At 48.3% G+C, this 25728-nt stretch overlaps 2 protein-coding genes and 1 long non-coding RNA gene across 5 annotated transcripts in view; 1 reads left to right on the top strand and 2 right to left on the bottom strand.

Moving 5' to 3' along the window:
* Positions 1-1901: 1901 nt before the first annotated feature.
* ZNF22 (zinc finger protein 22) lies at positions 1902-5409 on the bottom strand. Of its 2 annotated transcripts, XM_036828208.1 has the most exons (3): positions 5373-5397; positions 3345-3359; positions 1902-2726 (listed from the first exon to the last, which is right to left on the bottom strand). In XM_036828208.1, the coding sequence occupies exon 3, from the start codon at positions 2637-2639 to the stop codon at positions 1962-1964; it is 678 nt and encodes a 225-aa protein (XP_036684103.1). In that variant the 5' UTR covers positions 2640-2726; positions 3345-3359; positions 5373-5397; the 3' UTR covers positions 1902-1961. The 2 variants fall into 2 exon arrangements, with proteins under 2 accessions (XP_036684103.1, XP_036684101.1); XM_036828206.1 differs by lacking the exon at positions 3345-3359 and having other exon boundaries at positions 5373-5409.
* A 316-nt stretch (positions 5410-5725) lies between these two features.
* LOC118882479 lies at positions 5726-22793 on the top strand. The gene is made up of 7 exons (XR_005016779.1): positions 5726-5863; positions 6030-6169; positions 10810-10841; positions 18658-18814; positions 19833-19885; positions 22464-22582; positions 22730-22793. It is a non-coding gene; the product is annotated as an uncharacterized LOC118882479 (long non-coding RNA).
* The window catches only part of RASSF4 (Ras association domain family member 4), a 33803-nt gene continuing 19586 nt past the window's right edge, over positions 11512-25728 (bottom strand). For both annotated transcript variants that reach the window (XM_036828205.1, XM_036828204.1), the window contains exons 4-11: positions 22777-22907; positions 21290-21381; positions 20421-20578; positions 16748-16849; positions 16425-16476; positions 15678-15799; positions 14724-14821; positions 11512-13327 (exon numbers count right to left, since the gene is read on the bottom strand). In XM_036828205.1, coding sequence (XP_036684100.1) covers positions 13267-13327; positions 14724-14821; positions 15678-15799; positions 16425-16476; positions 16748-16849; positions 20421-20578; positions 21290-21381; positions 22777-22907 — 816 coding nt within the window. In that variant the 3' untranslated portion in view covers positions 11512-13266. The remainder of the gene's footprint in view (positions 13328-14723; positions 14822-15677; positions 15800-16424; positions 16477-16747; positions 16850-20420; positions 20579-21289; positions 21382-22776; positions 22908-25728) is intronic.

Here is a 25728-nt window from a genome sequence, read left to right as displayed (position 1 = left end):
TGTCTTTTGTAAAAGATAACTGTGATCACTTCATAAGGCATACCTTGTTTTATTGTGCTTTGCTTTACTGCTTTTTTTTTTTTTAAAACAAATTGAAGGTTTGTGTCAACCCTGCATCAAAAGAGTCTATTGGTGCCATTTTTCCAACAGCACTTGTTCACTTCATTTTTCTGTGCCATATTTTGGCAATTCTTGCAATATTTCAAACATTTTCATTATTGTTATATTTGTTACATGATCTGTGATCAGTGATCTTTGACGTTACTGCTATGACTCACTGAAAGCTCAGATGATGGTTAGCGTTTTTTAGCAATAAAGTATTTTTAATTAAGGTATTACATTGTTCTTTAGACATAATGCTATTGCAGTTAATGGACTACAGTACAGTTAAACATAACCTCTATACGTACTGGGAAATCAGAAAATTCAAGTGACTCACTTCATCATGATATTTGCTTTATTGTGGTACTCCAAGGCATGCCTGTACTGACAAAACACTTTGTGGATATCCTATTGGATGAAACTTCTGTCAACAAAGCCATCTTCTATGACTCTGCACTCAAATACAAGGCCATGAGGGAGGCAAAGTTCAAGTTTGAGACAATCAAGGACAGGAAAAATAAGTGATTCTTCCAAAGGGTGTGATTTTAGATGTTGCCTACAACATCAAAACAATTTCCCAAGAGAAAAATAAACAGAAGGTAGTAGTATCCAAAATACTCCATTAAAAAATTTTTTTTATGGATAACTGTCATTATGAGTACAGCAGAAACTGTTATGATTTGAAAGATACAAAAAAAAAAATCAGAAGAATGTTAGCATTCAATAGAAATTAAAACCTAAGCTGAAGGCTAATCAAAATGTTCCGTACTCAGCATTGTTCTGATGAAAGATAAGAAATTTGTTTGTTTAGTTTTGTAAATAATTCATATAACTCAGAAAAAGTTAAACTTAGATTTCAAAGGAGCTACAATGCACCAACACTTGACTTTTTAAAAACCTCACTTTGCTATAGGCAAACATTTAAGATAATCAGGGTTATATAAAGCTCTCAAAGGGGAAGGCAGGGAGGCAAGTAAATTGTAGATTTTTAATTTGCAAGTTGAGATGGTTTTGGAAAAATAATTTTGGTTTAATTATTTATTCACATAGATCTAAAAGGCTAGCTCAGTTTGTCAGAGCACAAGAGAATGCCAGAAGTCAAAGCCATGGGGATGGACTAACATAAATCCATTCTAATTTCTGGAAAACAAGTGACACGGCATAACACTATCACAAAGGATAGTATTAGCAGGAATAGGAGACCTGCGATCTAATTCAGTTCTCTCTTTGGCTTCTAGAGTATCACTTACTAAGAATTTAGTGAAAAACAGGGAAATTCTACTCCTTTAATTAATAATTATCCATAAGCAGCAGGAAAGAAACAAAGGAAAGCTAACATAGAGTGATGCACCTCGTGGATTAAACATTTGTGAACATGAATTCATTTTAATATGTTGAATCTTGAGTCATACTTACAAACCAATGGCTAATACACTACAAAACTTTACAAACATAAAATCTCATCTACTACAGAACTCCAAAACTAATGGAATTAATTTCTTCTCCCTTTTAAGTATTCCTTCCACAGAAATTCCTGAAACTGCATAGTCATTGGAACTACACTTCTACACGTGTCATCAAAACATGACTGTTTTGTCAAAATGATTCAAGAAGCAATTTCGAACGAGATCAAGGAGCTTATATTCTCTCAAAACACATTTTCAATTCTTTGTACTCCAGGTTACATAAAAAATAAGGAAGGCTGGACTCAATGTAATTTCTCTCAGCCCAATGTCATTAAACTCCCAATGTCTCCATGCTAGGAAAGGATACAGTATTTAAGTGCACTATTAAAAATCTCCAGTTCTAAAAGAAATGCTTTTTATTTTTTAAAAGAGGGCTGATGCAGTGCCCTTTACTTAGCGGAGACCAGCCACTGACTTCCTTCCTTTACCAGCTTTCCAAGATGATACTAAGTGAGTTTTTGCCCTAATATTTTTGCCCCGGGTTTTACGAGGCTTCTCTTCTTTGTGCACCTTCATGTGCTGCCTAAGATGAGAGCTCTGGCTGAAGCATTTGCCACATTCACTGCACTGGTAGGGTTTCTCCCCTGTGTGGGTTCTCTGATGTTGAATGAGGTGGGAACTCTGGCTGAAACATCGGCCACATTCATCACACTGATAGGGTTTTTCTCCAGTATGAATTCTCTGGTGCTGAATGAGATTTGAGCTCTGTTTAAACCTTTCTCCACACTCATCACATTTGTAGGGCTTTTCCCCAGTATGGATCCGTCGATGCTGAATGAGATTAGAACTCTGAAAGAAACTTTTTCCACAATCAGCACATTTATGGGATTTCTTTCCAGTATGGATCTTCTGGTGTTGAAAAAGAGTTGAGCTCTGACTGAAACTCTTTTCACATTCGACACATTTATAAGGCTTCTCATCCAAGCTTCTTTTCAGCCTACTCAAGCTTGATTCAAAGCGAACAGTCATTCCCCATCTCTGCCGCTGCCGGCCTGTTTTGCGCTGGTTCTCATAGACTTTTCCTTGGCTTGAGCTCCGAGATATACCTCCCTTAGGTTTTCCTAACCGCATGGTGAAGAGCCAAATGTATTCTTAAGAGTCTACACTCTTCTTCTGAATGAATGTTTCACTTCCTAGAGCTACACAGCTCAGAATTTTCTATGTGTAGAAGAAAAAAATAAAAAACAAATTATAGATGATTTGTTAATTATTCAACTTTAATACCTCTTCAGCCCATCAAAACTGCATCCATTTTTAAATTAAATATCATATATTACGGCATATATATGGAATCTGAAAAAATTGGTATAGACGATCTTATTTACAAAGCAGAAACAGAGACACAGACATAGAGAGAGAACAAACATGAATACAAGGGGGAAAGGGGGGGTGGGTGGGATGAACTGGGAGATCGGGATTGACATATATACACTACTGATACTATGTATAAAATACGTAACTAATGAGAAACTACTGTATAGAACAAGGAACTCTACTCAGTGCTCTGTGGTGATCTAAATGGGAAGGAAATCCAAAAAAGAGGGGATATATGTATATATATATAGATTTGCTATATATGTATATATACATATGTATATATGTATTTGCTGTACGGTAGAAACTAACACAACATTGTAAAGCAACTATACTCCAATAAAAATTTTTTTAAAATGTATTCAATATATATGAAAACAAAGACAATTCTGGCAAAAAAATACTTGCAAAATAATTCTAATAATTCCAGAGTCCAAACTTAATGAATATAACCAAATTTACCTTTGGAGTTTTTGTCTGTTGGGACAGGACAAAAAAAAAAAAAAAAGTGATAATATGAAATCTAAATTTTTGTTGGACAATAACAAATGAGATTAAAAAGTGGAGACAATGTAACATCTTAATGGGAATAAAAGAACTCCAAAAGACAATCAAAATTTGGGTAACAGATTATCATTATATTTTAATATTTACTCCCATGTTAAACTTATACTCATGGGTGACTCATTAAGGTGTCCAAATTAGAAAGAAATGGCAAATCATACTACTTTGTTAAATATTTCTGTTTATCCTTGTTTGTTTAGCCATTCTACTTTCACAGCTTTAGAGAGCAACTGAGTTCTAACTTTGTAGCATAAGTTGTTTTGAATGTAAGAACTACTCTATAAGGAGTGGAAAATTTCTGTGAATCTATTCAATAAATACTGGATGAGGAAAATGTCAATGAAGAGATATTTCATAATTATTTCCTCTAGATTCCAATGATCCAAGAAAAAGGACAATTCTTGAAAACTTGAAACGAGGAATTTTTTTTTTGAGAAAGAAAAATTTCAAAAGAACTTTTACTTGATAGTGTAATGAAACAGAATAAAAGGTGGTAGGTAAAACACAAGAAGAGGAGGAGAAGAAAGTAAGTTTACATGTAAAAACAGGATGGAATTTTAAAAATACCTAAATGCTACAAAAATTCAAAATTTCAAATAAATTAACTTCATTTAATTACTTATAAGGTTACTTAAAATAATGGCCACAAACAAAGAAGCACAAAGCCCAAATAGGTGACAATGTGGGAAAACCTAGGACTGCAAAGGTAATACAATTATTGGAACTAATTTCCACATCTTATTGTCAGCAAGTAGACTTTAAAATGGGAATAATTACCCTGGGTATCTGCACACAAGCTTACAAAGCAAATAACTGCAAACAAAAATTACATCATTGTTCTTGCCTTTCCATCATCTTATTGTATAATTGAGACTCCAGGCCTGATAGTGCTGAGACTTCGTGTATTTAAGTATATCTGCTGCAATTAAGTTAAGTATCAGGAAGAGCAAACTGCATACAACACAAAATTACAGAGAGCGCACTAATTTCTTAACTTTAGTAAATATTTATAGAACATCTATTACAAGGAGGTATGTCAGGTACGTGATGTTGGTGTTCAAAAATAGCTATAATGGTAATTATACACTGAAAAAAAACCCACATTTATTTTTCAACACTATAGAAGTCAGTTCTAGTAGGAAACTCAGAGACTATCTCAACCACCTAGAACACTACAGATGAGGAAATATACCAACAGGCAGCCTGGGTGCCAGTCACTGTGCTATCTTATTTAATTCTCAGAGCAGGTTTATGGGATTATCTTCATTTTACTTCCACTTCTAAGGAAAGGCAGGTACACTTCGGCCAGGTTCCCACCCCCTAGCAGCCTGACCCCAGAGCCTGTATTCTTAGTGGCAGAACTGACTGCAGCCCCAACTTCCAACGCCAAGTCCAGCGCTCCGACTGGTGCTCAGCCTCATTTCACAGCAAGCGCGGGTATTAAGGGAAACGTGAGTGAATGGAGCTGTTGGCCATGCGAATACGCCTCACTGGAATGTGCCTGCTTTCTCGTCCATAAAATGGGGATGACAATAAAGCCACTACATTATCATGGTGTTAGAAGTTTAAATGAGTCTGTAAGTCGCTCAGAACGGCCCTGTGCTACCCAAGCGCTTGGTTCAATCTGTTTTATCCTGACACGCGCCTGATGGAGAGCGTGAGGAATGCGGCTCACGATCCCGGGCCTGTCCTCCTCTGGCCTCAACTCGCCCGGGCTTCCGTTAAAGCCTCCGCTCTCCCGAGGCCTCCGGCTACCACTCCTCGCAGGCCGGGCCCGCCCCGCTCCCTCCGCCCCCGGCGCCAGCCAGCGCAGAGCCCTCGCGGCAGCCGGGAGTTGAGGCCCGAAGCCGCGCCCGGCAACCCGTTGCCCGGTCGGCACCGCCCCACTGCGGCCAGCTCGCGCTCCTGAGGCCCCGGCCCACTCACCGCGCCAGCCCGCCGCCGCCCTCGCCCGCTCGCTCGCCCCGCTCCCTTCGCGCCGCCGGAAGTGCAGGCCGAGCCGTTCGCCTCCGCCGCGCGGTCGCTCTAGGATCCTGGCGGAGTGACCCTCTATGCTCACGGGCCCAGCGGAAAAAAGCGACTTTTCGTTTCTTCCTGTCGTTTTATTTTCCTCTCCTACCCCTGGAAGGCGTCCTGTGGCCCCCAGGACCACAAGACCTGTCGTCTTCTCCCTTTGAGATGGCTCGGAGCCACCCACAGGGCTGACGAGCAGCAGCCTGTGTGTCGCGGCTTTTGAAACGCAACACCAGCCTGTCCCACCCCGAGACTTCATTCTTTCTACAAATATTGTTTACTTATTAATTATATAGAGGTACTTTTGGAGAGCCTAAACTGTTCCTGATATTTTTCATGAGTCACCTTATTTGATTATACCAAAAAGCCCTTACAAAATGGGAACGATCATACTCATTTTACAGGTAAGGAAACCAAGGCTTCGAGTAGAAGTTTGCTCGAGTTTAGACAGTGTATAAATGGATGGCCAAGGATTGGAATGGGTCTTTTTGGCTCCAAAGTCTCGTGATTTTCAACACACCCCCTTGTTTCTCTTTAGTAATGATCTCTCCTGGTTCTCATTTCTTACAGCCAACCTCCTCCTCCGCCAACCTAACCTGTGCTGGGTCACCCGATCTCCTCTCTTCTCTCCGGGCCCTCGTTTGCCTGCAGAACTCCTTCAGTCTAATGGCTTCAGATACCATCTGTAGGTGCTGAAGACTTCCTAACCGGTAACTCCAGTCCAACCTTGGGGTGCAAATATTACTGAACTCTAGACTTATATATCCAGTTATAACTTATAACTTATATAACTTAGTGCCATTTGCATGTGTGATGGACATCCCGAACCTAACATACCCCCAGATGAACTTCTGACATTCACCTAACCTGTTCCTTCATCAATCTTCATCCCGACAGTTGGCAATTCCAACTTTCCAATTGCTCAGGTCAAAAATCTTGATGTCATTGTTGTTTCTTTTTTCACCCCAAACCCAAATCCAAGCCATCTGTAATTCTGTTGGCTCGATCTTCAAAATATATCCAGAATTGAGCCACTATCAACACCTCCACTGCTATAAGCTCCACCAAGCTGCTGTTATCTCCTGTCTGGATTATTGCATTGGCTTCCTCACTGGTCTCCCTACATCTACTCACAGCCCCAGAGTGATCTTCTTAAAACCCAAGTCAGATCATGTCATTCATTTTGTTCATAATCCTCCAAAGGCTTCCCATGTTATTAGAGCAAAAGCTCATGGCCTCACAGTGGCACACAAAGCTGTCATGATCTGTCTCTTGTTCTTTGTTATCTCTGTAGTGCTAAGAACAGTGCTCAGAAGGTAGCAGGCACTCAGCAAGTATTTGTTGAATGAATGAATTTATAAGATGCTTCTTTACAAAGTGCTTTTACATCTATTCTCTGGTCATTCATCTTTATAGCCTTGCGAAGCAGGGATCCTCGTGTCCATCTTAAAGAGCAGTAAAATAGGGCTGAGAGGGAAACTTGCCTGAAGTACACAGCGAGTTGATGGCACAGGCCAGACTAGATCAGAGGTTCAGATATCAAGCTGGAGCTTTCTGCTCTGCAGATGGCAAAGCGTGAAACTGACTAAGGCCTGGACGGGGAATGTCAGCTCAGTTATCTAGATGATAGCTGGACTGTTGTAAAGATTAAATAAGATAATGTAAGGCACTTAGCACAATGCCTAACACATAAGAAATATGAGGCATTGTTATTTTATTATTAAATTGTTATAAGTGGTTGATGCTGGTGGCCGGAGGGGGTAGGCGTAGGGGACAATGGTCAAAGATAGTTTAGGAAAAGTTTCAAGAACAAAAATGACCTGATGGAACTGTTTGCTCTATGTACATTAAAATAATAAAAATGTATTCAAAAAATTTTATTAGTAAGAGAGTTACTAGTTAAAACTAACTTCATGTCCCACGTAAAGGTGGATTATCCCTTTTGCCTGTACCTAAAAACAAATGGGCCAGCTACAGAGGCCCAGAGATGTGTAGGTTAGAGAAGTAGGGAATTGGGTAAAGAAAGATGAAATTTAAAAAGGAGAGAGACAAAAGTCAGGAAATACAGGGCTATGGGTGGCCAAGAGTGGACAGAGTAGGAGGTAAGGATGGAGAGGGGCAAGAGATAGAAAAGGTTATGGGGTGGGGAAGGGAGGAAGAATAAAAGGTAAAAGGAAAAAAGAGAGGGAGAGAAAACAGGCAGGGTTTTATGCCCTCAGTTTATTCGTTAGTGTAATAATAGCCAACACTTAGTGAGTGCTTATTATGTTCTAGGCACTGTTTGAAGCAGTGGCAGTGCCTCATTCAATATTCCTGTGGTATGTCTGCTCTTGAGCATTTGCTCTACCCTTCTTGGATTTAACGTCCCTGCTTAATCCTGTGTGACTTTCATTGTCTTCTGGTTAACGATAGCCCATCCCACTGATGTTGACTTTACATGTGAGTAGCATTGGCTAACTGCATGTGTGTGGACACAAAGTATAGCCCATCCCAGAAGAAGCTTTGGGTCACTGTGTTTCTGCCACCACTCTGTTCTTCCCCTCTGCCTCAAGAATAATACGTCCCACGTAGGGGCTGCTCCTTCAGCCTTCAGCCCAGGATGAAAGGCATGTGGAGCAGAGCCACGTAAGCCCACTTGGAGCCACCTGCAGTCACATGTAACAGGCCAGAGAAGTAAACACTCTTGTTGTAGCCACTATTTTTGTTGTTATTTGTTACTACAGCAAAGCTAATATACTTTTCACAATCTTAAGAGATAGGAATTGTTATAATCTTCATATTACAGATGAGAAAATGGAGGCAAGTAACTTGCCTAAGGCCACAGGTGGCAGACAGTTTGGGTCCAGAGCCTATGCTCTTAACCTCTACCTAGCAGTATCTCTCAAATAGAATTCCAGGTTATTTTTAAACAAATTAAATTATTGAAATTGATCACACTTGATATTTACAAAACAGAAAGCTGAAAGGGGGGAGGGAAAAGGAGGGAGGTACAGTCAGGGTAGCAAAGATAGGCTGTGTTCTCGTAATAGCACATCTTTCTGGGAGAACTGGGTCAAGAGAGGCCAGATCCCTTAATGGCTGGGGCTCCTCTGGGAAACGGCTCGCAGTGGGGTCCAGTGTGTCCCTGAGCCCAGTTGTATTTGAAGGGCTCATTCTAGGAAGAAGAGGCTTCTGGGCTGAGAACAGTCTTGGCAAGACAGCTTCCTTTTACTATGGCTTTGTCCCTTGCACCCCACTCCCTTGCAGACAGACAGAGACACACACCAAAAAGCACTGTCTCAACAGGGAGCACTGCTGCCTTGGGTCTGCATTTGGCAACAGTGCAAAAGAAGCCGGTCACATGTGTGGCCCAAGGGCCAAGTGCAGTAAGGAGCGGTCTATCTCCCATGAAGGGCCCCTGAACAAGGGTTCTGTCCACCAAGGCTGAGACTTTGCTTTTTGTTTCCTTTGGGTTCTCTGGGAAAGGAAACTCTGGGAATTCCCATTCCTGAGTTTGCAGAAAACATCTCTGTTAAAAGTCCAGCCAGGAGGGAGCAGAGCCCCACCCGAATGCTGGAAGTCCAAGGGCAGGTCAGCAGCTGGCTTTCTCCCAGACAATCACAGATCATGGGGGCTAAATACAGCACGTGCACTCGCTGTTTTTACGTTTGGAAAGGCTTGAGTCTGACTGCCTTTCCTGCCCGAGGAAAGGGACTGAGGGACCCTCATGGCTGAGGGACTGAGGGGCAGGGAGGCTGCTGCCCAGCAGGGCACCTGACAAAAATATCCCACTGCTGCTTTGCAGCTGCAGGGCACCTGTATCCTGCCCACATGGGCACATTGTGTATAGCCAGCTTCTCCGCAGATCACCTGATCAGACAGGATAAGCCTCGTGCTTTGTTTCCCTAGGATTAAGGGGCCAGATGTATCCTGGGTGAACGAACGGCTTTATTTTAACAGTGGGAAGGTCTTTAATCCATTTTCTGGAAAACAGGTAGCATATGGTTATCACCATGGGAAATACAAGCTGTTTTTTGATTCCTTCTGGTAATTTGCTCTGGGCAAATCACCCTGTTTTTCCTGAGTTCAGATCTTCTTTTGCAATCATGTTGATTTTATCCTGTGTTTATTATTTTCCCTGGTTCCGGAGGCCTGACCTGGGAAGACCGTCCTGTTTTAAGAGAGGACGCTCATCACAGGAATCTTCACTTTTTCTTTGGATACATTTACTACCTGCGATACCAGTGAGTTAAGCAACATATGACAAATAATCTAAGCTCTGTGGAGAGAGGCACATGGAACTCCCATACAAACCATCAGGAAACCGCAGAGCCAAACAGAGAAAGTCTGAAATTGTGGTGTCAGGGTGAGCTGAATTAGCAGCTTTTCAAATTGCCTCTGAAAAGCAAGTAGTGTTGATAAAAAGTTTTGTAACCCCTCAGATGATTGCAGAAGTGCACAGGCATACCTTGTTTTATTGTGCTTTGCTTTATAGTGCTTCACAGGTATTGCATTTTTTTTTTTAATTGAAGGTTTGTGGCAACCCTGCATTGAATAAATCTATTGGTGCCATTTTTCCAATAACCTTTGCTCACTTTGTGTCTCTGTGTCACACTTTGGTAATTCTCACTGTGGACAAAAAAAATGTAGGCAGCCATTTAAGTAAACAAGAAATGATGGTGCTATCAAGACATCAGCCACTGCAGTCACTCCAAGGGGTGCACCCTGAGGGCAATTTAGGATGGAGAAAAACAGGATACTGGCCCTAGATAGTTAAGATGCACATCTAAGGAATAATTTTAATGAACCCAGACTCTTGCATCTTCCCATACACCAAAAGGCACTAAAATCATTAACGTGAGACTTCTGCTTTTTGTGATCAGCAGTCATCTTTCGGTGTTCAACTACATGTTTGGCTTTTTTTTTTTTTTAAGCAAAAACTCCTGCATATCTTGCTTCCTCCCTTACCTCTCTGGAACAGTTCCTCAGAGCTGTCTGACAGGCTGTGTCATGGGATATAGTTCTCAGTAAGGTCCCCAAATAAAACATAACTCACAAATTTTAGGTTGTGTGTGTTTTTTTCAGTTGACATCACAATTTGCAAGCCTTTCATTATTATTATATTTGTTATGGTGATCTATGATCAATAATCTTTGATGTTACTATTGCAAAAAGATTACGACTTGGCTCAGATGATTGTTAGCATTTTTTAGCAATAAAGTATTTTAAAATTAAGGTACGTACATTGTTTTTTTAGACATAATGCTATTGTACACTTAATAGACTATAGTAGGGCATAAACGTAACTTTTATATGCACTGGGAAACCAATTTGTGTGACTCACTTTATTGTGGTATTTGCTTTATTGCAGTGGCCTGGAACCAACCCTGCAACATCTCTGAGGTATGTCTGTACATTTTCCCTTTTGTTGTACAACTTGTTAGTGATTTCTTAGCTATGTTATTCAGAAGTTAGTTTTGATAATTCTATTTCACAAGTGACACGTATCAAGACAGGCCTTAAATGAAGTAATATTGTAACAACTGAAAGAAAACAAAACAAAACAAAAAACCCCAAAAGCAAAACTGGGGATGTTTACAGAGGGTTTCTTCATCTGATGGCTTCCCATGTGCCAAGCCCTGTCTGCTCCAGGGCTGGCAGGCCTCTTCAGGCTAGAATGTCACACACACTCTCTTAGGCAAGTTGGGCTCAGTCTTGGGCCTCCTTCCAGGGACCTTCACCATCTCTCTGCCCTGCTGGTCCCCTGACCATCCAGGGTGTGTGGCCTGCTTCTCCCAGGTCTTGTCTGAGACCCCTGAACACAGGGCACAGCATGGCTCTGTCTTTGTCCCTCTAGGGCTGAGCACAGGTCTGGCACAAGGCGGTCCCTCAATTACTGCTGAACAATGGACAACAGTTGTCCTTGACCTGAGCTTATAAATAGGGTCTGGGAGCTATTTCACTGTTTTACTGAGGAGCCCTGTTTGAGTCGTTCTCTACCCTCCCCTAGACCCCGTCACCGTGCCCCGCCCCCAGCCCTGCAAGATTCCCGAGGTCCTCCTGATGCTGGGACTCTGCGATTCGGGGTGACCCTTGTGCATGTTGTCCAGGCTGTCCACAGACCCCTACCAATGACTCCTCTGTGCCCTGCAGCTGCCTCTGTCCTCAGGCCCCACACCAGGCCCAAGAATGTGCCCGGAAAGGAAGGAGTCATGTCAGTGTCATGAGCCGTGGGCTGTGGCTCAGCTTTGGCTCTTCTGCCAAACTTGGCCACGCGTACTGTGGGACAGGAGTGTCAGAGGTTAGAGCAGAGGGTCAGGGTGGACACACACAAGCAAAAAAAAGAAGCTTGGACCTAACTCTTTCAGTTCAATACAGCACACCTTTATTGAGTACCCAGGAAACTGTGCTGCCAAAGGCGAGCAGAGACAGCAGAAACTACAGCGGACCTCCCCTGGGCATCTCTGCGCCTGCCTCTGTGCACATGGCGCCAGGTTGGGGCAATCCTGTTGTGAAGTTCACCCTGAACGGTGGGTTCTATTGGCACGGCTGCTCCCAGGCTCTGTTCTTTATGGGCGCTGCACAAGGCACCGAGGGAATCTCCCTCATACTGAATTTCTATATTTGGGAGACTTTATAGTTTTTCCCTTTAAATCCACTATCCATGGGCCCCAGTGGGAGAATGTGGTCTCCAGTTTGCTCTGTTTTGGACAGACACCTTACGTGACCAATGTAAACTGTTACATAATTTTTGCAAATGCCTTCTTGTTCATTCCAGAAGTTTTCCATCAGCTGACAAACCCAAATTGTTCTGTATCTGGCCCCAGGGAATTCAAAGCCCTTTCTCCTCAAACAGACATTTTTCCCTTGGTGGCCCTTTGATGGGAAGTATTGAGAGGGGAGGAATGCACACCCAGAGAGGGCAGGAGGCACACAGGTGTCCGAGGAGAGCAGCAACGGGGCAGAGCGCGGCCTTCCCAAGCCACTGCCAGCAGTCCCTGGACAGCTCCCGGACTCGCACGCACCCTGGCAGCGTCCTTTCAATGCCACGCGGGTCACCTCCTCAATGTGATCAAATTGACATGTTTCTTGCAGCAAGCTCCTTATAAGAATCCCTTCAGGTCTTGCTGAGGAAGCTCAGAGTGAGTGCTGCAGAGAGAAGATGGGCTGCTGGTGGTCTTACTCCCAGTCTGACCTCTGCTGCCGGGGCACGGGGCTATGTGAGGCTCATGGAGTGACATCAGAGGCTTGAGGGCCAGGGACGCCATGGTGAAGTGCTCGCTGGGAGCATCGCACATCCCATACCCGCTGGCAGCCCTTGCTTTACCCAGCGGAGTTTCTGAGCGGCAGCATGAGACAAGGGCAGCCGGGGGTCTAGTGGTTCACGTGTTTGAGGAGGATAAGGGCTTGTGGTTCTGGGCTGGACACTGGGAGAGCAGACGGAGCCCACGCCCTGGAAACAAGGTCATGTTCTGCTCTCCTGAGCAGGAGAGGTGTGGAGTGAACAGGACTGGCCATGCTGTCCAGCTACATAAGTGGCCCACGTCACAGCTTCAGGGCTGCTCACGGCCCAGGCCAGTCTCACACGCAGACCCCACCCAGCAAGTTCCTGGCTCCTCAGGCTTAGGTCTGGGCACTGTGAGTGCTCACCTTGGAGCCAAGAGCCAGGGACGTGGGATTCATGCTACCTGGGCAGGTGGACAGGTGGAAACACGGGTGCCGGATTCCTCAGCCAGTGTGACCAATCTGTGTGACAATCAGGGCCCGGCCGCCAGTGCTCAGAGTGCGCTGGCTGCTGGGGGCTTCGGAGGAGGCAGGTGCTGGTGGGCTACTTGGCCTCCACCAGCTGCTCCAGGCGCTGTAGCATCGTCAGACGCAGGGCTTGGAACCTGGAGGGAGACACAGCCAAGAGGACTCACTGATACTGGAGGGGACAGGGAGGGGGGGAGCAAGGGAGCACATAGATGCTGGGCCCGGAGACCCACGGCTCCTGACCGGCTGATTAGTGGCCACTATCTCTCCTCTGCCCGGAGAGGGAAAAGCCAGGCCCACATCCCACAAGACCACTGGCTTCGAGGAGTAGTCAAACAGGGCTGCAGACCCTGTCAAGCTTCAAAGCAGAATGATCTTTCTATTCCAAAGATTCTCCAGTACAGGATATGGGGATATATGTATATGTATAGCTGATTCACTTTGTTATAAAGCAGAAACTAACACACCACTGTAAAGCAATTATACTCCAATAAAGATGTTAAAAAAAAAAAAAAAAAGATTCTCCAGTACAGACAGGAGTGTGCTGGAGTATACAGGGCGGCAAAGTAGGGATCAGGAAGCCTGCGTTCAAGCCTCGGCTCTGCAGTCACGTGGTGCTGCCTCCTTCCTTCTCTCAGGCCGCTGTTTCCTCTCTGTACATTGAACAGGCTGACCAGGTGACCCTCAAGTCCCTTCTAGCCACGGTGACACTGCTGACTGCGTGTAGACCGTTTCCTCTGATCGAGGTCTCTGCTGACTGCCTGAATGGGCCCTGACTGCACACATAGAAGCCTTTCTAGGAATCATTCAGCCAGATGCCAGAGTCGGAACCAGTCCCCCGACCGCGGGCCCTCACAGCAGCCTCTCTCCTTCCCTTCCTAAGAGGGACTCTGGGACCGAGCTTCCCCTGCAGAGGGAGAGACGGATCACTGGGATGCGCAGCCTGGCTGACCTCACACAGCCGGGCCCTGATGTAGCTTCCCCAGGGGCCAGCAGGTAACACCTCCTCACCTTTCCATTGAACTGGTCCCCTGCACCTGCAAACATCAGCTGGTGCAGGCAGTTCCAATAACTGCTGCTTTGGGGCAGGCCTAGAATTCCGGCTAGCGTGAAGGGCCCAGACGAGGCTGAAGGTGCACAGGGAGGCCCCCTCTCGGTTGCTCCTCCAGAGCAATGTCACCAGCAGAACACACAACCCTGGTCCAGGGCCCACCCGTGCTCCTGCCTGACTCTCCTGGGCATTTTTCAGCAGCTTGTGCCTGTCCTGTGCTGGTGAGATTGCCAAGACTAGATGAGTGGTCTGGGCTGCATCCCCCTATTTTGGCAGGCTGTCACCCCAGCTTGGTGTCACTGTCGAGCAAGGGGCCAGAGGGCGGTGCTGGGGAGCCAGGGTTAGCAGGTGTCCCCGAGCTGCGTGAGGACACCTGGCGCACCTGGAGGAGAGAGGTCTCCCAGCCCCGGGCCTGCGTGCTCTGCCCTGCAGACTTGCCCTGACGTTCAGTACCCACGACTGGCTCTTTAAGTGCTGCTTACTTCATGGTCAGTTTGATTATTTCTCTTTCCTCCTCTTCTTTTAATTTTTCAACAAAACTGTCCAGCACCGGCATTTCAAACTTAATGTACTGAGCGACCTAGAAAATCCAAGAACATTTTAATGTGTTTTAAATTAGAAGCCAAAAGTGTGTTTTCTTTTCCTCGTGGCTTCCATAGCGGCCGATTCAGCAAGGTCTTAAATCCAAGGAAGAGGCTGTCCTGTTTTCCTCCCACCCCCAACACTGCTCTGTGTGTACCAGGATGGGAGGATGGAGCCCATTCTTACCTCAAAGGCAACTATGATCCCTGGGAGGAAAGATTAAGCTGAATTTTAGGAAGAGCATTCAATAGTGAGTGGAGTCACACTGGGTGTTCTCTGGGGGTGGGGTGGAGACGGTGGGAATGCCATTGTTTTTAACAATGGAGTGAAACTACACTCGTCTGTGAATGGCTCAAGGGATACAGGGTCACTGGGCCTTCTCCTTGGGGTCCACACCCTATAGGCCTTTTCTGGGCAGGGAGTTTGGAAATGTGCCCATTGCCCAGCCAGGACTCAGGCTGTCCTGAGACACAGACCTCCATAGGGTCCCTTCCATAAGCCCTAGTTAGGCCCTAGTTAAGGAGCCCTTGTTGTGGGTCTTTAATGCAATGACAACAAAACACGCTCCAATGAAGGAAAAGATTCTATCTGTCTGAGGGGGAAAGGCCAGGCCATGGTTTTCTAAGACCCAACTTCTTATCTCCCCTGAGCCAGCTGATGCATCTGGCGGTGGCTGACAGGAAGAAGGGCTGAAACCAATACTGTACTGGCCCTTCAGAACAGCGTGGGGGCCTGGAAGCATCGCCCAAGAGGGCTCTGCCCAAGGTCACCTTAAGAGCCCTTGGGAGTCCGCCATGCTGTCCCCCAGCCCCTAACTCAGGAGCAGGCCTCCCTGAGCCTCAGCCCTCACTCACGTCATGGGGGACTTCCTCGCCCAAGTCAGCTTCCATCAGGAATATCCTGGCGATCTTCTCACAGGGCCCGTGCAGGATTCTGGAAATCAGCGGGTACTCAGAGTCTTTTAATTTTGTCCTCTCTGAAAAAGAAGGTGGTGGACAAAATTCATGGCATCTCTGTGTCTCTTTGTTCCAGGACAGGAACGTAATGGAAGACAGACGTCCAGGGGGCCTGGCAACGCTGCCAGGTGTTGTGTGATGGACATTGCCCTGATGATGTGTGATCATGTCCTTCGGTGAAGGCCCAGCTCAGAGAGGAACAGTGGCTGAAGGAGCGGGGGATGGGGAAGTGGACTTGGGGAGGCCAGGCCTGCTCAGTTATCAGACCTGGGCTGCGCAGCACTGGACATAGGGCCATGCAGTACAAGTTCTGCAACAGCAGTTCTCAGTGGGCGAGAACTCCCCACTGATCCATCTTGAAGACCCAGATGCACATTCCTCCCCACTCCCTGCTGAACCTACTGGAGAGAGCGGCTTACCATGTGGTTTTGGTGGGATTCTGAAAGGGATGACAATGTGCCTGGATTTGGGCCTGGGAGGGGTGCTCGTGGTGGGGGCATAGCATGTCCCAAGGCCAGGAGGGCACCTGCCCCGTGCCCGCTGCACAAGCCAGCCCAGCCCTCGGAGAAGGAGCACAGCTGGTGAGCTTGCCAAATGGACAGGGACTTTTGTTTTTATGATCGGGAAGCAAAGGCAGACACTTACCCCCAGACTCGTGAACGATGTAGAGTGCAAACTCACTGGGACCATTTTCCACCTGCACAGGTAGTAACAGGAAGTCAGACCGCGGCTCTTCCAGACAGGAGAGACAGAAAGGGACCCCTGGTGGTAACCACATCCTCAGTGCCACACACACAAATCCCCAGGCACCCTCCCCTCTCTCTGCTTAAATTCCCAGAGATGCCAGCTCAGCTGAGGAAACCTAGGTCATCCTTCTAGCCAGGAGCCGTGGCTTTCCCCAGCCCCCTCCCGCAATGAGACAGCAAACCACCAGCAACTGGGGCAGGGCCGTCTGTGGGCAGACTTACTCGGAACTTGTTCAGCAGCAGGGTGAGCACCTGCAGGGTGGTCATGGTGCTGTTGACTCTCACGTTGGTCATGGACCCATAGGCGGGAGTAAACACGGAGGTCTGTACGGGAAGGGGGAGGCAGTTCAGGGCAAGTCCAGAGGGGACACGGGGCTGACATCACGCAGGGTCTGGGCATACTGTCGGCCAGATGGTGCTGAGCAGGCTGCAGCAGCAGGCAAACCTGGGCTTCGGGAACACCTGCGTCTATCCATCCACAAAGATCCACACACAAGCTGTGCCCACATCTGGGCACGCGCAGGGAAGCTGTAACAACCCACATCTTACAGAGGCCTCTAAGAAAGATGCGTACAAAGCTTTAAGGTCCAGCTCTCTGGATTCCAGGAACCAGGGCCGTAGAAGTAACTCACAAGGGGTTGGGGGAACCAGTCTCTCCTTCACTCTTTCTGTCGATCAAATCACTAAGTGTCTGCTCATCCTAAGGCTGAACATTCTCAAATCTGTCCACTCCTCCTCCTGACTGTCCTCTCCTCTCCCAGCGGTGCCTGAGGTGAGGCCCTCCGTTTATACTGCATCAGCTTCTCAACTCTCCCCTTCCAGTCTCCACCCTTCCAATCCATTACCCACACTGTTGGCCAGCGGAACAACCTTTCAGAAATTCTGCGACTCAAAGTGTGTTCTGGACCAGCTGTGTCAGCATACAGTCTCAGGCCCCCCCAGTCCAGACTCCTGGATGAAAATCTGCATTTGAGGAAAATGCCCCGTGATGCTATCTGTAGGGTACGCTTTGAGAAGTACTGTCTTACAGCATGTCCCACAGCCTAGACAGTGCCATCCGTGGCTCCTCTCATGTTATGCACATGTGATACATGGTTCCCTCCCAAGTACCCTGTGCTCTAGCCACATGGCTTCTGCACAGTTATGGGGGCCCGTGACATTCTCATAGGTATCTTGCCTTTGTTTATGAGACACCGTCCATGAAAGTCAACCAGGGCATTGCCTGAGGCTATTAAGTCCTCAATGATCACTAGCTAGGTAGTAAACCTGCTAAACACTTTATATATAATCTTTGATTTAATTCTCACAACAGCCCTTAGAAGTACCTGTCACTAGTCCCCTTTTCTTAGGAAAGACATGGAAGCTTGGACGGGTTAAGTGGCTTGTCAGCATCACCCATCTAGAAAGGGCAGAGCTGCCCCAAACCCCATGCTTCACCACTGTGCCACAGGGGCCTCCCTGCGTGTCCGACTTCCGTGTGGGTAAGCTCCTCCTTGCTTTCCAAATTCCAATTCACACATTCCTCCTGTATGGCCCTAGCTCTGCTTTTCCCAGTAGGGTCTCGGGGTGCGTGAGGGACTTGTTCAGTGTCCGCAGCTGGTCCCCGAGTACCAGAGCCAGACTCAGACTTGGACCTGCCTTCTGCACAGCTGAAATGTAGAATGCCTCTGGGTGATAGAGAAAGCCAGCCTAGGTTTTCAGTTTCTAAGAAATATGGAATACAGAAGTCAGGCTATTTCTAGGAGAAGAAAGGTCATGTCAATAAGACATTGTTAGTGTTTCTTCTGCCTGAAGTCTTTTCTCAAGAAGATACCAACCAACTCCAAGTAGGAACGAGGGTACCGTGGCTGTTTTCCCATCTCTAACCACAATGGTTTTCCCTTCACAGAACACATTTGAATCTAACAGGCCAGGGCAAAGCAGTGAAAACAAGTACTAAGTTTTACCCAGTCTGGAAATCAAGCCAACATTACTGTGAATAAGAACACTTTTGGAAAATAATTGAGTGAAGCAATAGTGCACAGTTCTAAGAAATAAAACCTGGAATAACAACCCCAGGAAGTTAATTCTAGGAATTTTTTTTTTTTTTAATTGTTGCCTGTGACTCAAGTACTTTGTTGCCTGATTTCTAGGGACAGATTCTGAATGCACGTAGGGCAGGGCGAAAAAGAGGGAGCCCCTTACTCATCCAGGAGATGTGAATCAACTGTCCAACATGCCTAAGACACTAGTTCCTGTCCTGGAAGGTACTCAATCTGCCTGGAAGAATGGGTCTACATTTTGGCACAGGTAAATCTGTGACTGGGGGAAAATCTGCCCTTACTGGGGCCTGAATGGGTAGTGTATCGAGTGTTGGGCTGGCTGGCTAAGAAGCCCTTCTTGGCAGGATGGCTCCAATGGACATGAAAGGCTGTGATGAAAGCCCTCACTGTTCATTTGTTCATTTCAAAGGCTACAGAGTGCTCAGACATCTCCGTGTCCCTGTGACATTTGCAATGACTAACGTAAGATTTAATGTGCCCAACACACCTCTTAGAGATGACTACCTTAGAGTAGAGGTGAATGTACTGAAGATAAACCCCGCTATTTGGTATCTTGAGTCATGGAGCAAAAAGCTCCTTTTTAGGAATGTAGAACTAGAAAGAGCCTAAACCCATGCAAATAGTCTTTCTAAATTTTTGAGTAATCCCTTAAAATAGCATATCAATATATATTCAAATACTAGCAAATGGTACTTAACACTTTAAGGACAAAACCCCTTTGGAGCAAGATTTAAAGAATACCAAAGTCAGATGGTGGGTTCTTTGGCTAATCTAGACATTCTTAATCTCTGTTTAACTTCAGCCCTGCCTCCCCCTCCCTCTCTCAGGAAACTACTCTCAAATAGTCCTGGGTTTTCCTGGATTTAGTAAAGATAACCTATTGTCCCTCATTAACACTCACTGCAAACCTAGCAGGGAGTGGAGGGAGGTCCTGATGGTGAAGCAGGGTCCTTTCAGCCTGCCTTGCTGAATTCTTCATCCCAAAGTGCAGGGCACCCCAAGAGTGGCTTGAATGGCTCCCAGCAGACCTCACCTGGGGGACTGTTCTTCAGATCTGACCCTGAGACCTCCCTTTGCCCAGGCTCCCCTCCCCCTCCCATGAGTCATCACCTATCAAGAAGGCAGCTGCTTAACCTAAAAACCTTGGCTTCCAATTTCCCAGTGCTGCAGGATGTGGCTGTGTTACCAGGACACTCCCCATCTAGGGCCTCACCCAAACTGCCACTCGTGCCATTTATAGTAACAATCAACTTCTCCTTTTACAGTTTGGTTTGTTTACGGAATGATGTCATCTGGGGAAGGAGCTCTTTTTCCTGAGGTCAGTACAATACATACTTGGACAAAAGGCTAAGTGCTGGGAATCAGGAGCAGTGTGGGTTCTCTGGGACACAGACACACGTGCTCCTGGGCACACCTCAACCTACTTGCCTTAATCTACCAAGTGAAAATGACAGTAGGGGACATGACGTTCCCATATCAACTGAGCTTGGGTGGAAACCTCATAGAAAATTGCCTTATTAAAAGTGAATTTGGCATCACTTTCCAAATATCCATGCAACTTTTGAGAATGAATTGACAGTGAGTGTGTGATGGAAAAAATACAGGCTTTGGGGCCATGAAGTGGAGTGATATTTTGATGTGACTTTGGGCAAGATAGTTCTCCTCCTGAGCCCGTTTCTCCATCAGGACAGGGGCATGACCACATCTGCACACAGGGCCATGGTGAAGGTGAATTCTGGCATGACCACCACGGAGCCGGCCTACAGAAGGCCCAGTGGTTACACCCGTGCTTGGGGCTGTTCCCTGTGGCCTCAGCCTCAGGGCCCGGGAGAGAGGCCAGGCTGGGACATCACCTTGTGGTTGTAAAAGTGCCCGTTGATAGAGAACCGATGTCGCCGGATCCTCTGGGCCTCACCGGGGGCGCGGCACCTGGGCCGCCTCTGGATCACACAGGCTGCATCGCTCTTGGTCCTCATAAGCTGTGGGGTCTCCTCGTCCTCCTCCATGGGCTCTGTGGTGAGAAGTGGATGAGGGGGTCAGGCTGGGGTGAGGTCGGTGGTGACAGAACCGCTCCCGTGGTGGTCCCGAGTGTGGAGCGTGGCTCCCTGTTGCACTGGGCTACAGCAGACGGCGATGTGACCACTGTCCCTGTGACGGAGGCTGGGGTCCAGCCTGGGTGATGCCCACTTTACAGATGGGAAAGGTGACCCCCAGACAGGATAACCTGTGTCACCATGCCGCATGGCCGTAAGCCTCTGGGCCTCCGTCTCCAGGGATCCAGAGCAGGACTTTGACAGCCCCAGCCCTGTCCTCTGGGACAAGCCCTTCACTGAGTGCAAGGGGAGGGCGCAGAGAGGACAGACACACAGGTACGGATCCCGGCGTGTGGGGAAGAGGTCCCAGATGCCTGCAAGGCCAGGGGGGAGCCGCACCCTCTGCTGGTGTTCTCTCCTTTCTATAAGGGTGCACGCTGCAGGGACTCAGGCAAACTACATCACCTCTGCAAGCCTCTGATTCCTTTTCCCTAGGTGAGGAGTCGATAAGAAAGCCTCTCCCGGGTTGAGGAGGGATCTAGCAGGGGCTGCTCCTGAAGGGTAACAAGCCATTCTTTGCTACTCCACAAAGCTGATATTCAGAGACGGTGGTCATGAGCCAACCCCTCCCTTCCTTCCCAGCCCAGATGAGCAGGACAGGGTCCTGGGCAGCTCGAGGCCCCACTGACCTGAGCTGTCTCTGGAACTCTCCTCCCTGGGTCCGGCCTGAGCACTTGGTTCCTGGGCAGTGACTCTGCCATCCTGAAGAGGTGGCTCCTTTCTGAAAAGAGACAATCGTGGTGCTCAGAGGGCTGCAGGCAGAGAAAAGTAGCTCAGCTCAAAGAGAAGAGGCTGGCTGCCTTTGTGGACAGGACACAGGCAAGAATCAGGGCAGGCAGAGCTGAGGCCAGGATTTCATGTTCAGTCAACGTAAGAGATTAAAAGAAAAGCAAAGGATCGCCCCAGTGTCTGCTGGAAGGAGACGGAGTCTGTCCTGAAGACCCGGTGTCCTGTGCTGGGTGCCGTTGCCTGGACACAGGGACATACACAGTGCCCAGGCGCTGCTGGGTGCTGGGCTGAGGCAGCTGGCATCTGTGGCCACGTGCCGAGGGGGCTCTCTGGGCTGCCCTCAGGCCTGCGGGGGTCGGGCAGCAGCAACCTCGAGGGGGCCAACCCCCAGGCCTCTGAGCAGCGTGGTCTCCAAGCCAGGGCGGCTGGTGCTGGGCTGGAGAAGGAATGGGCGTGATGGGAAGTAGCCACACGGTGAGCAGGAGCCTGCAAGGAGCAGACAGAGCGTCCCGCCCAATGCTGAGAGGCCTCTGAGGGCCCTTGTCCGAGACTGCTCGTGGGACCACTTCTACCCTCCTCTCTAAGGAGCCCATCCAAACTCGAAGCACTAAGTCTGTGCAGCTCAAAATTTGCTACGAGTGACCAGGGATACCTGGGGACGCCCCAGGGGCGTCAATGTGTTAAGGGCTCTCAGAGAAGCAACCTTAAATTTCTGAAGGGGAAAATGTTTTGAATTTCTGACTCTTAGAAGGATTTATTACATGCAGAAGCAAGCAAAACGCAGCAGCAAACTGCCTGTCTACGGGGCGGGGTGGGAAGAGGCAAACGTCCATTAAAACGATAAGGCAGGTAGAAAACCATTTCATCCTGATCGAAACATTCTTCTGATATTTAAATAAATCTGATATTAAATTCTGATAAATTTATAAAAATAAATTCTGATATTGAAATAAAAGCAGAGCAGTAGGAGGCTACAATTGTGTGCGTTTTTAACATAGAACAGGAGATGCTGAGATGCTTAGCTTGCAGAGGGTGTCGGAAGCCCCCCCACCTAGAGCCCTCTCTCTCTTACAGGCAAGGAAAGTTTGAGAAGTACAGCCAGAGGGGAGGGGAGCCTGGAACGTTCTCCAAGATGGAGGTGACTTGGCTGTCATGGAGAAGGACCATCTGGGGGTGAGGCTGCAGGTTGGCAGGTGAGGTCATGGGCTGAGGCCGTCACGGGGTGACAGGGATGAGGTTGGGTTATCCTGCCATGCTCCTGCCCCAAATGGGAATGGGGCTAGGCTGAGATCAACTTCCCCCGCCCCCGACACCCCAAACGATACTTTTGGGTTGAACAGGTGTCACGGAGACCACCTGGCCCCGCCCCACCCGGCCTGGTACTCACGGGCATCCTGGTGCCCAGGAGGCAGAGGAGAGGTGCATGTGCTCCCTGTCATCCTGTATCTGGAGCCGGATGGGCCGCCTCAGTCCCCAGGAGATGTTGAGGAGCCCCTCGATGATCAGAGCCCCTTCTTCCTGTGGGGATCCACACGGGTCAGCCTCTTCCCCCAGAGCAGCCGCACTCAGGGGTCACTGCCCACCCTCCCCACCCCCGCTCAGGACTCAGCCCCTGCCCACGGGACTCACCGTGCACTCAGGCCTCCCCAGACACGCCCTCTCCTCCCTGGCGTCCTGTCCTCCTTTGGGGGAAGGCCCACGAACTTCTATGTGCTCCAAGGCACGCGGCCCGGGGCCGAGAGGAAGCCTGAGGCGTGCCCTTCCACCGCCCGGGTGCAGGGTCTGGGACAGGGCGGCTGAGTCAGGTGTCCCACAGGAACGCGGCCGCTGTCTGGCAGGCACGTCCACAGAGCGGCAAGGAAACACGTTCCAGGGAAGCGCGGCTGTGCAGACACCAGTGCCACACAGGGCGCCTCTCCACCCACTGCTGCACCTGGGCAGGGTACCCACGGTCAGCTGGCCCTCCTGGGCATGTGCCGAGGGCACTGGATCCCATGCCCACGAGAGCAGAGGTGGACTAGGACAGTCCCCGCACTGTTCCCATTAGTGGCCTGAACCCACCCCCAGATTTCCAAGCTGCCTTCTTTCCTGAGGGCCAGTCTTGCTTTCCTCACCTCCTGGGATATGGACAGTCCCACGTCCCACCACTGGCACACACACGCTCGGAATATCTACAACAGCTCCCAGCCCGCGTCCCCGACCAGCCTTCATTTCCCAAGGTCTGCAGATGGCATGGCCACTCCCCTGCCACCAACCCTGAGGTCCTAATCGACAGAGTCCTCCAGAGGCACCCTCAGCCAGCTCCCACTTGCTCCCCTCAGGTCCTTGATTCTGTTCCTCTGGCCTATTTCCGGCTCCTGTATAAGCGCTACCAGCTCCAGGCTCCCTGTGTCCAGCCTCATCACTCCCGCGTGTGTGCCTGGCCAGGCTGCTTTGTCTGCACCCTCAGAGCACCTGCCAGAAACCTTCTCAGCTTCACGCTTCCACAGAGGCTAGGTCTTCCCAGCTATGTGCTCCTAATCTGCTTTGATACTGGTCTTTTGGCAATGAACTTAAATCGTCATTCTCCCAAAGCCATCTCAAGCACCATTTTAGATTCACAAATGCCATTTCTTTCTCCTTGCTGACATCAAAAGCCCTGTGAGAAGAGGGACCTTGTGGGAAATGTCATATCCCTGGTAGTGCTTACAGAGGTGTCCTGCAGTGTCGATTTCATGGTTAGTTAGTGATAGTTTAAAACACCCTGCCATACACAGAGAAAATATTTCTCCTCTGTTCAAGTTTATCAAAAATACACATAGCTTTCTGGAATGGCCTTGCACTATTTGCTAAAAAAGAAAACAAACAACAACAACAAAAAAACCCAGAGCTATTTTTGATAACCACTGATGCTACACAGGCACAGATATGTAACTAAAGATATGTAACTGTATGTATGTAATATGTAACAGATATGTAACTGTAAAGGAAAGACTAGATTGATCCACTGGAGTTAAAGGTCCCGTGGGGATAGTAAGAAAACCCAAAGTGGGGTTCAGGTCTTTGTTTTCAGACTTAGCTTCAGATGCCTCTGTCAGATGTTGACGGGTAGCTGGAGAGAGCCTCTGCCCCACCAGGAACACATCACGGTGTGTTCATTCGTGGACATGTTTATTCATGGACACCAGCCCCATGATGGACTCTGGGTGGAGGAGATGAAGCAGACACAGCCCCAGACCCTTTGATGCCCTGGGGGCACCGCTGGGGCAGGGGCAGCAAGGCTGGACATACTGAGGCCAGACCTCCAAAGTTGCTGTATGAAAGCTCTGGGGACCTTGCCATGAAGAAGGATGCAGGGGGACTTGCTCTGGGGAAGCGAGGGGCTGAGGCAGAGCTGCTGCCTCTGAGGTCAGGGTTAAGCTATGCTGGGGACCAGCTGGCCTGATGTGACTCAGGCCTGGTGTCCCTGCACAAGCGGCATGGGTGTACCCAATCTGAGCCCCCTACCACTGCTCTACTGCCCCCCAGCCTGGACCCATCAGAATGGAGGGGAGACCCTGTCAGCCTGCAGCTTTCTCTGATCAAATCAGAGAAGCCCAAAGTAGAGAAGAGGGACCTCCAGGGCAGCCCTCACCACGCAGGTGGGGAAGTAACAGGACGAGAACACAGGTCCCGGGGCCTGGACTTTCTACAAGTTGGGAAATCAACCTGGGCCTTCTAATTCTATCCCAGTCAACACTTCCCTCCTCAGTTCAGCCTATTGGCTTATTTGCTAATTGCTAATGAATTCAAAGAGAGCCAGAGAAACAGACAAAGGCTCTACAGAAGCATCCAGATGGAAGAGCCATCGAGGTGGGAATTGCTATGTTTAACTGACATCCTGATCACGGGTTGGCCCCATGCCTTGGCCCACGAGAAATACTCTAGCCAGAATGCATGAACTTGGGACTGTCAGCTCCTCCCGCTTGCCTCGGCATCTAGGGTCTGTCCAACAATCAGACTTACGACCTGAGCTTCTGTCTCAGTGACTTGCTTTCCATCCCCTGCCTGTGGGAACAAGACAGGTACCTTCCAGGTGGGCCCACGGCTAGGTGGATGACGTGAGGTCTGAGAAGGGTATGGTGCTGGCTCTCTGCAAGAGCTTTCCCAGGGTCACCTGCCTCTCCCTCAGCTGCCTCCTGTGCTGACACACTCACCCCTGGACACTAGCAGAGGCCTCCCAACACTGGCCAGATGCTCCTCGGTCTCCCTGTTAGCTGCCCTTCAGCCCACGCACAGCGGCAAAGTCAGTCCTTCAAAGCAGAAGCCAGACTCTTGCACCCTTGTTCAAATCCTGCAGTGTCTGTCCATCCCCTTCGGA

Source organism: Balaenoptera musculus, chromosome 16 (genome assembly GCF_009873245.2).
Source record: "Balaenoptera musculus isolate JJ_BM4_2016_0621 chromosome 16, mBalMus1.pri.v3, whole genome shotgun sequence".
Classification (NCBI taxonomy): domain Eukaryota; kingdom Metazoa; phylum Chordata; class Mammalia; order Artiodactyla; family Balaenopteridae; genus Balaenoptera; species Balaenoptera musculus.
The sequence above is the reverse complement of the archived record's forward strand: the minus strand, read 5'-3'. Positions and strand labels throughout refer to the sequence as shown.

Coding starts and splice junctions, on each gene's coding strand:
- ZNF22 (XM_036828206.1), bottom strand. CDS start 2,639: ATGCGGTTAGGAAAACCTAAGGGAGGTATATCTCGGAGCTCAAGCCAA.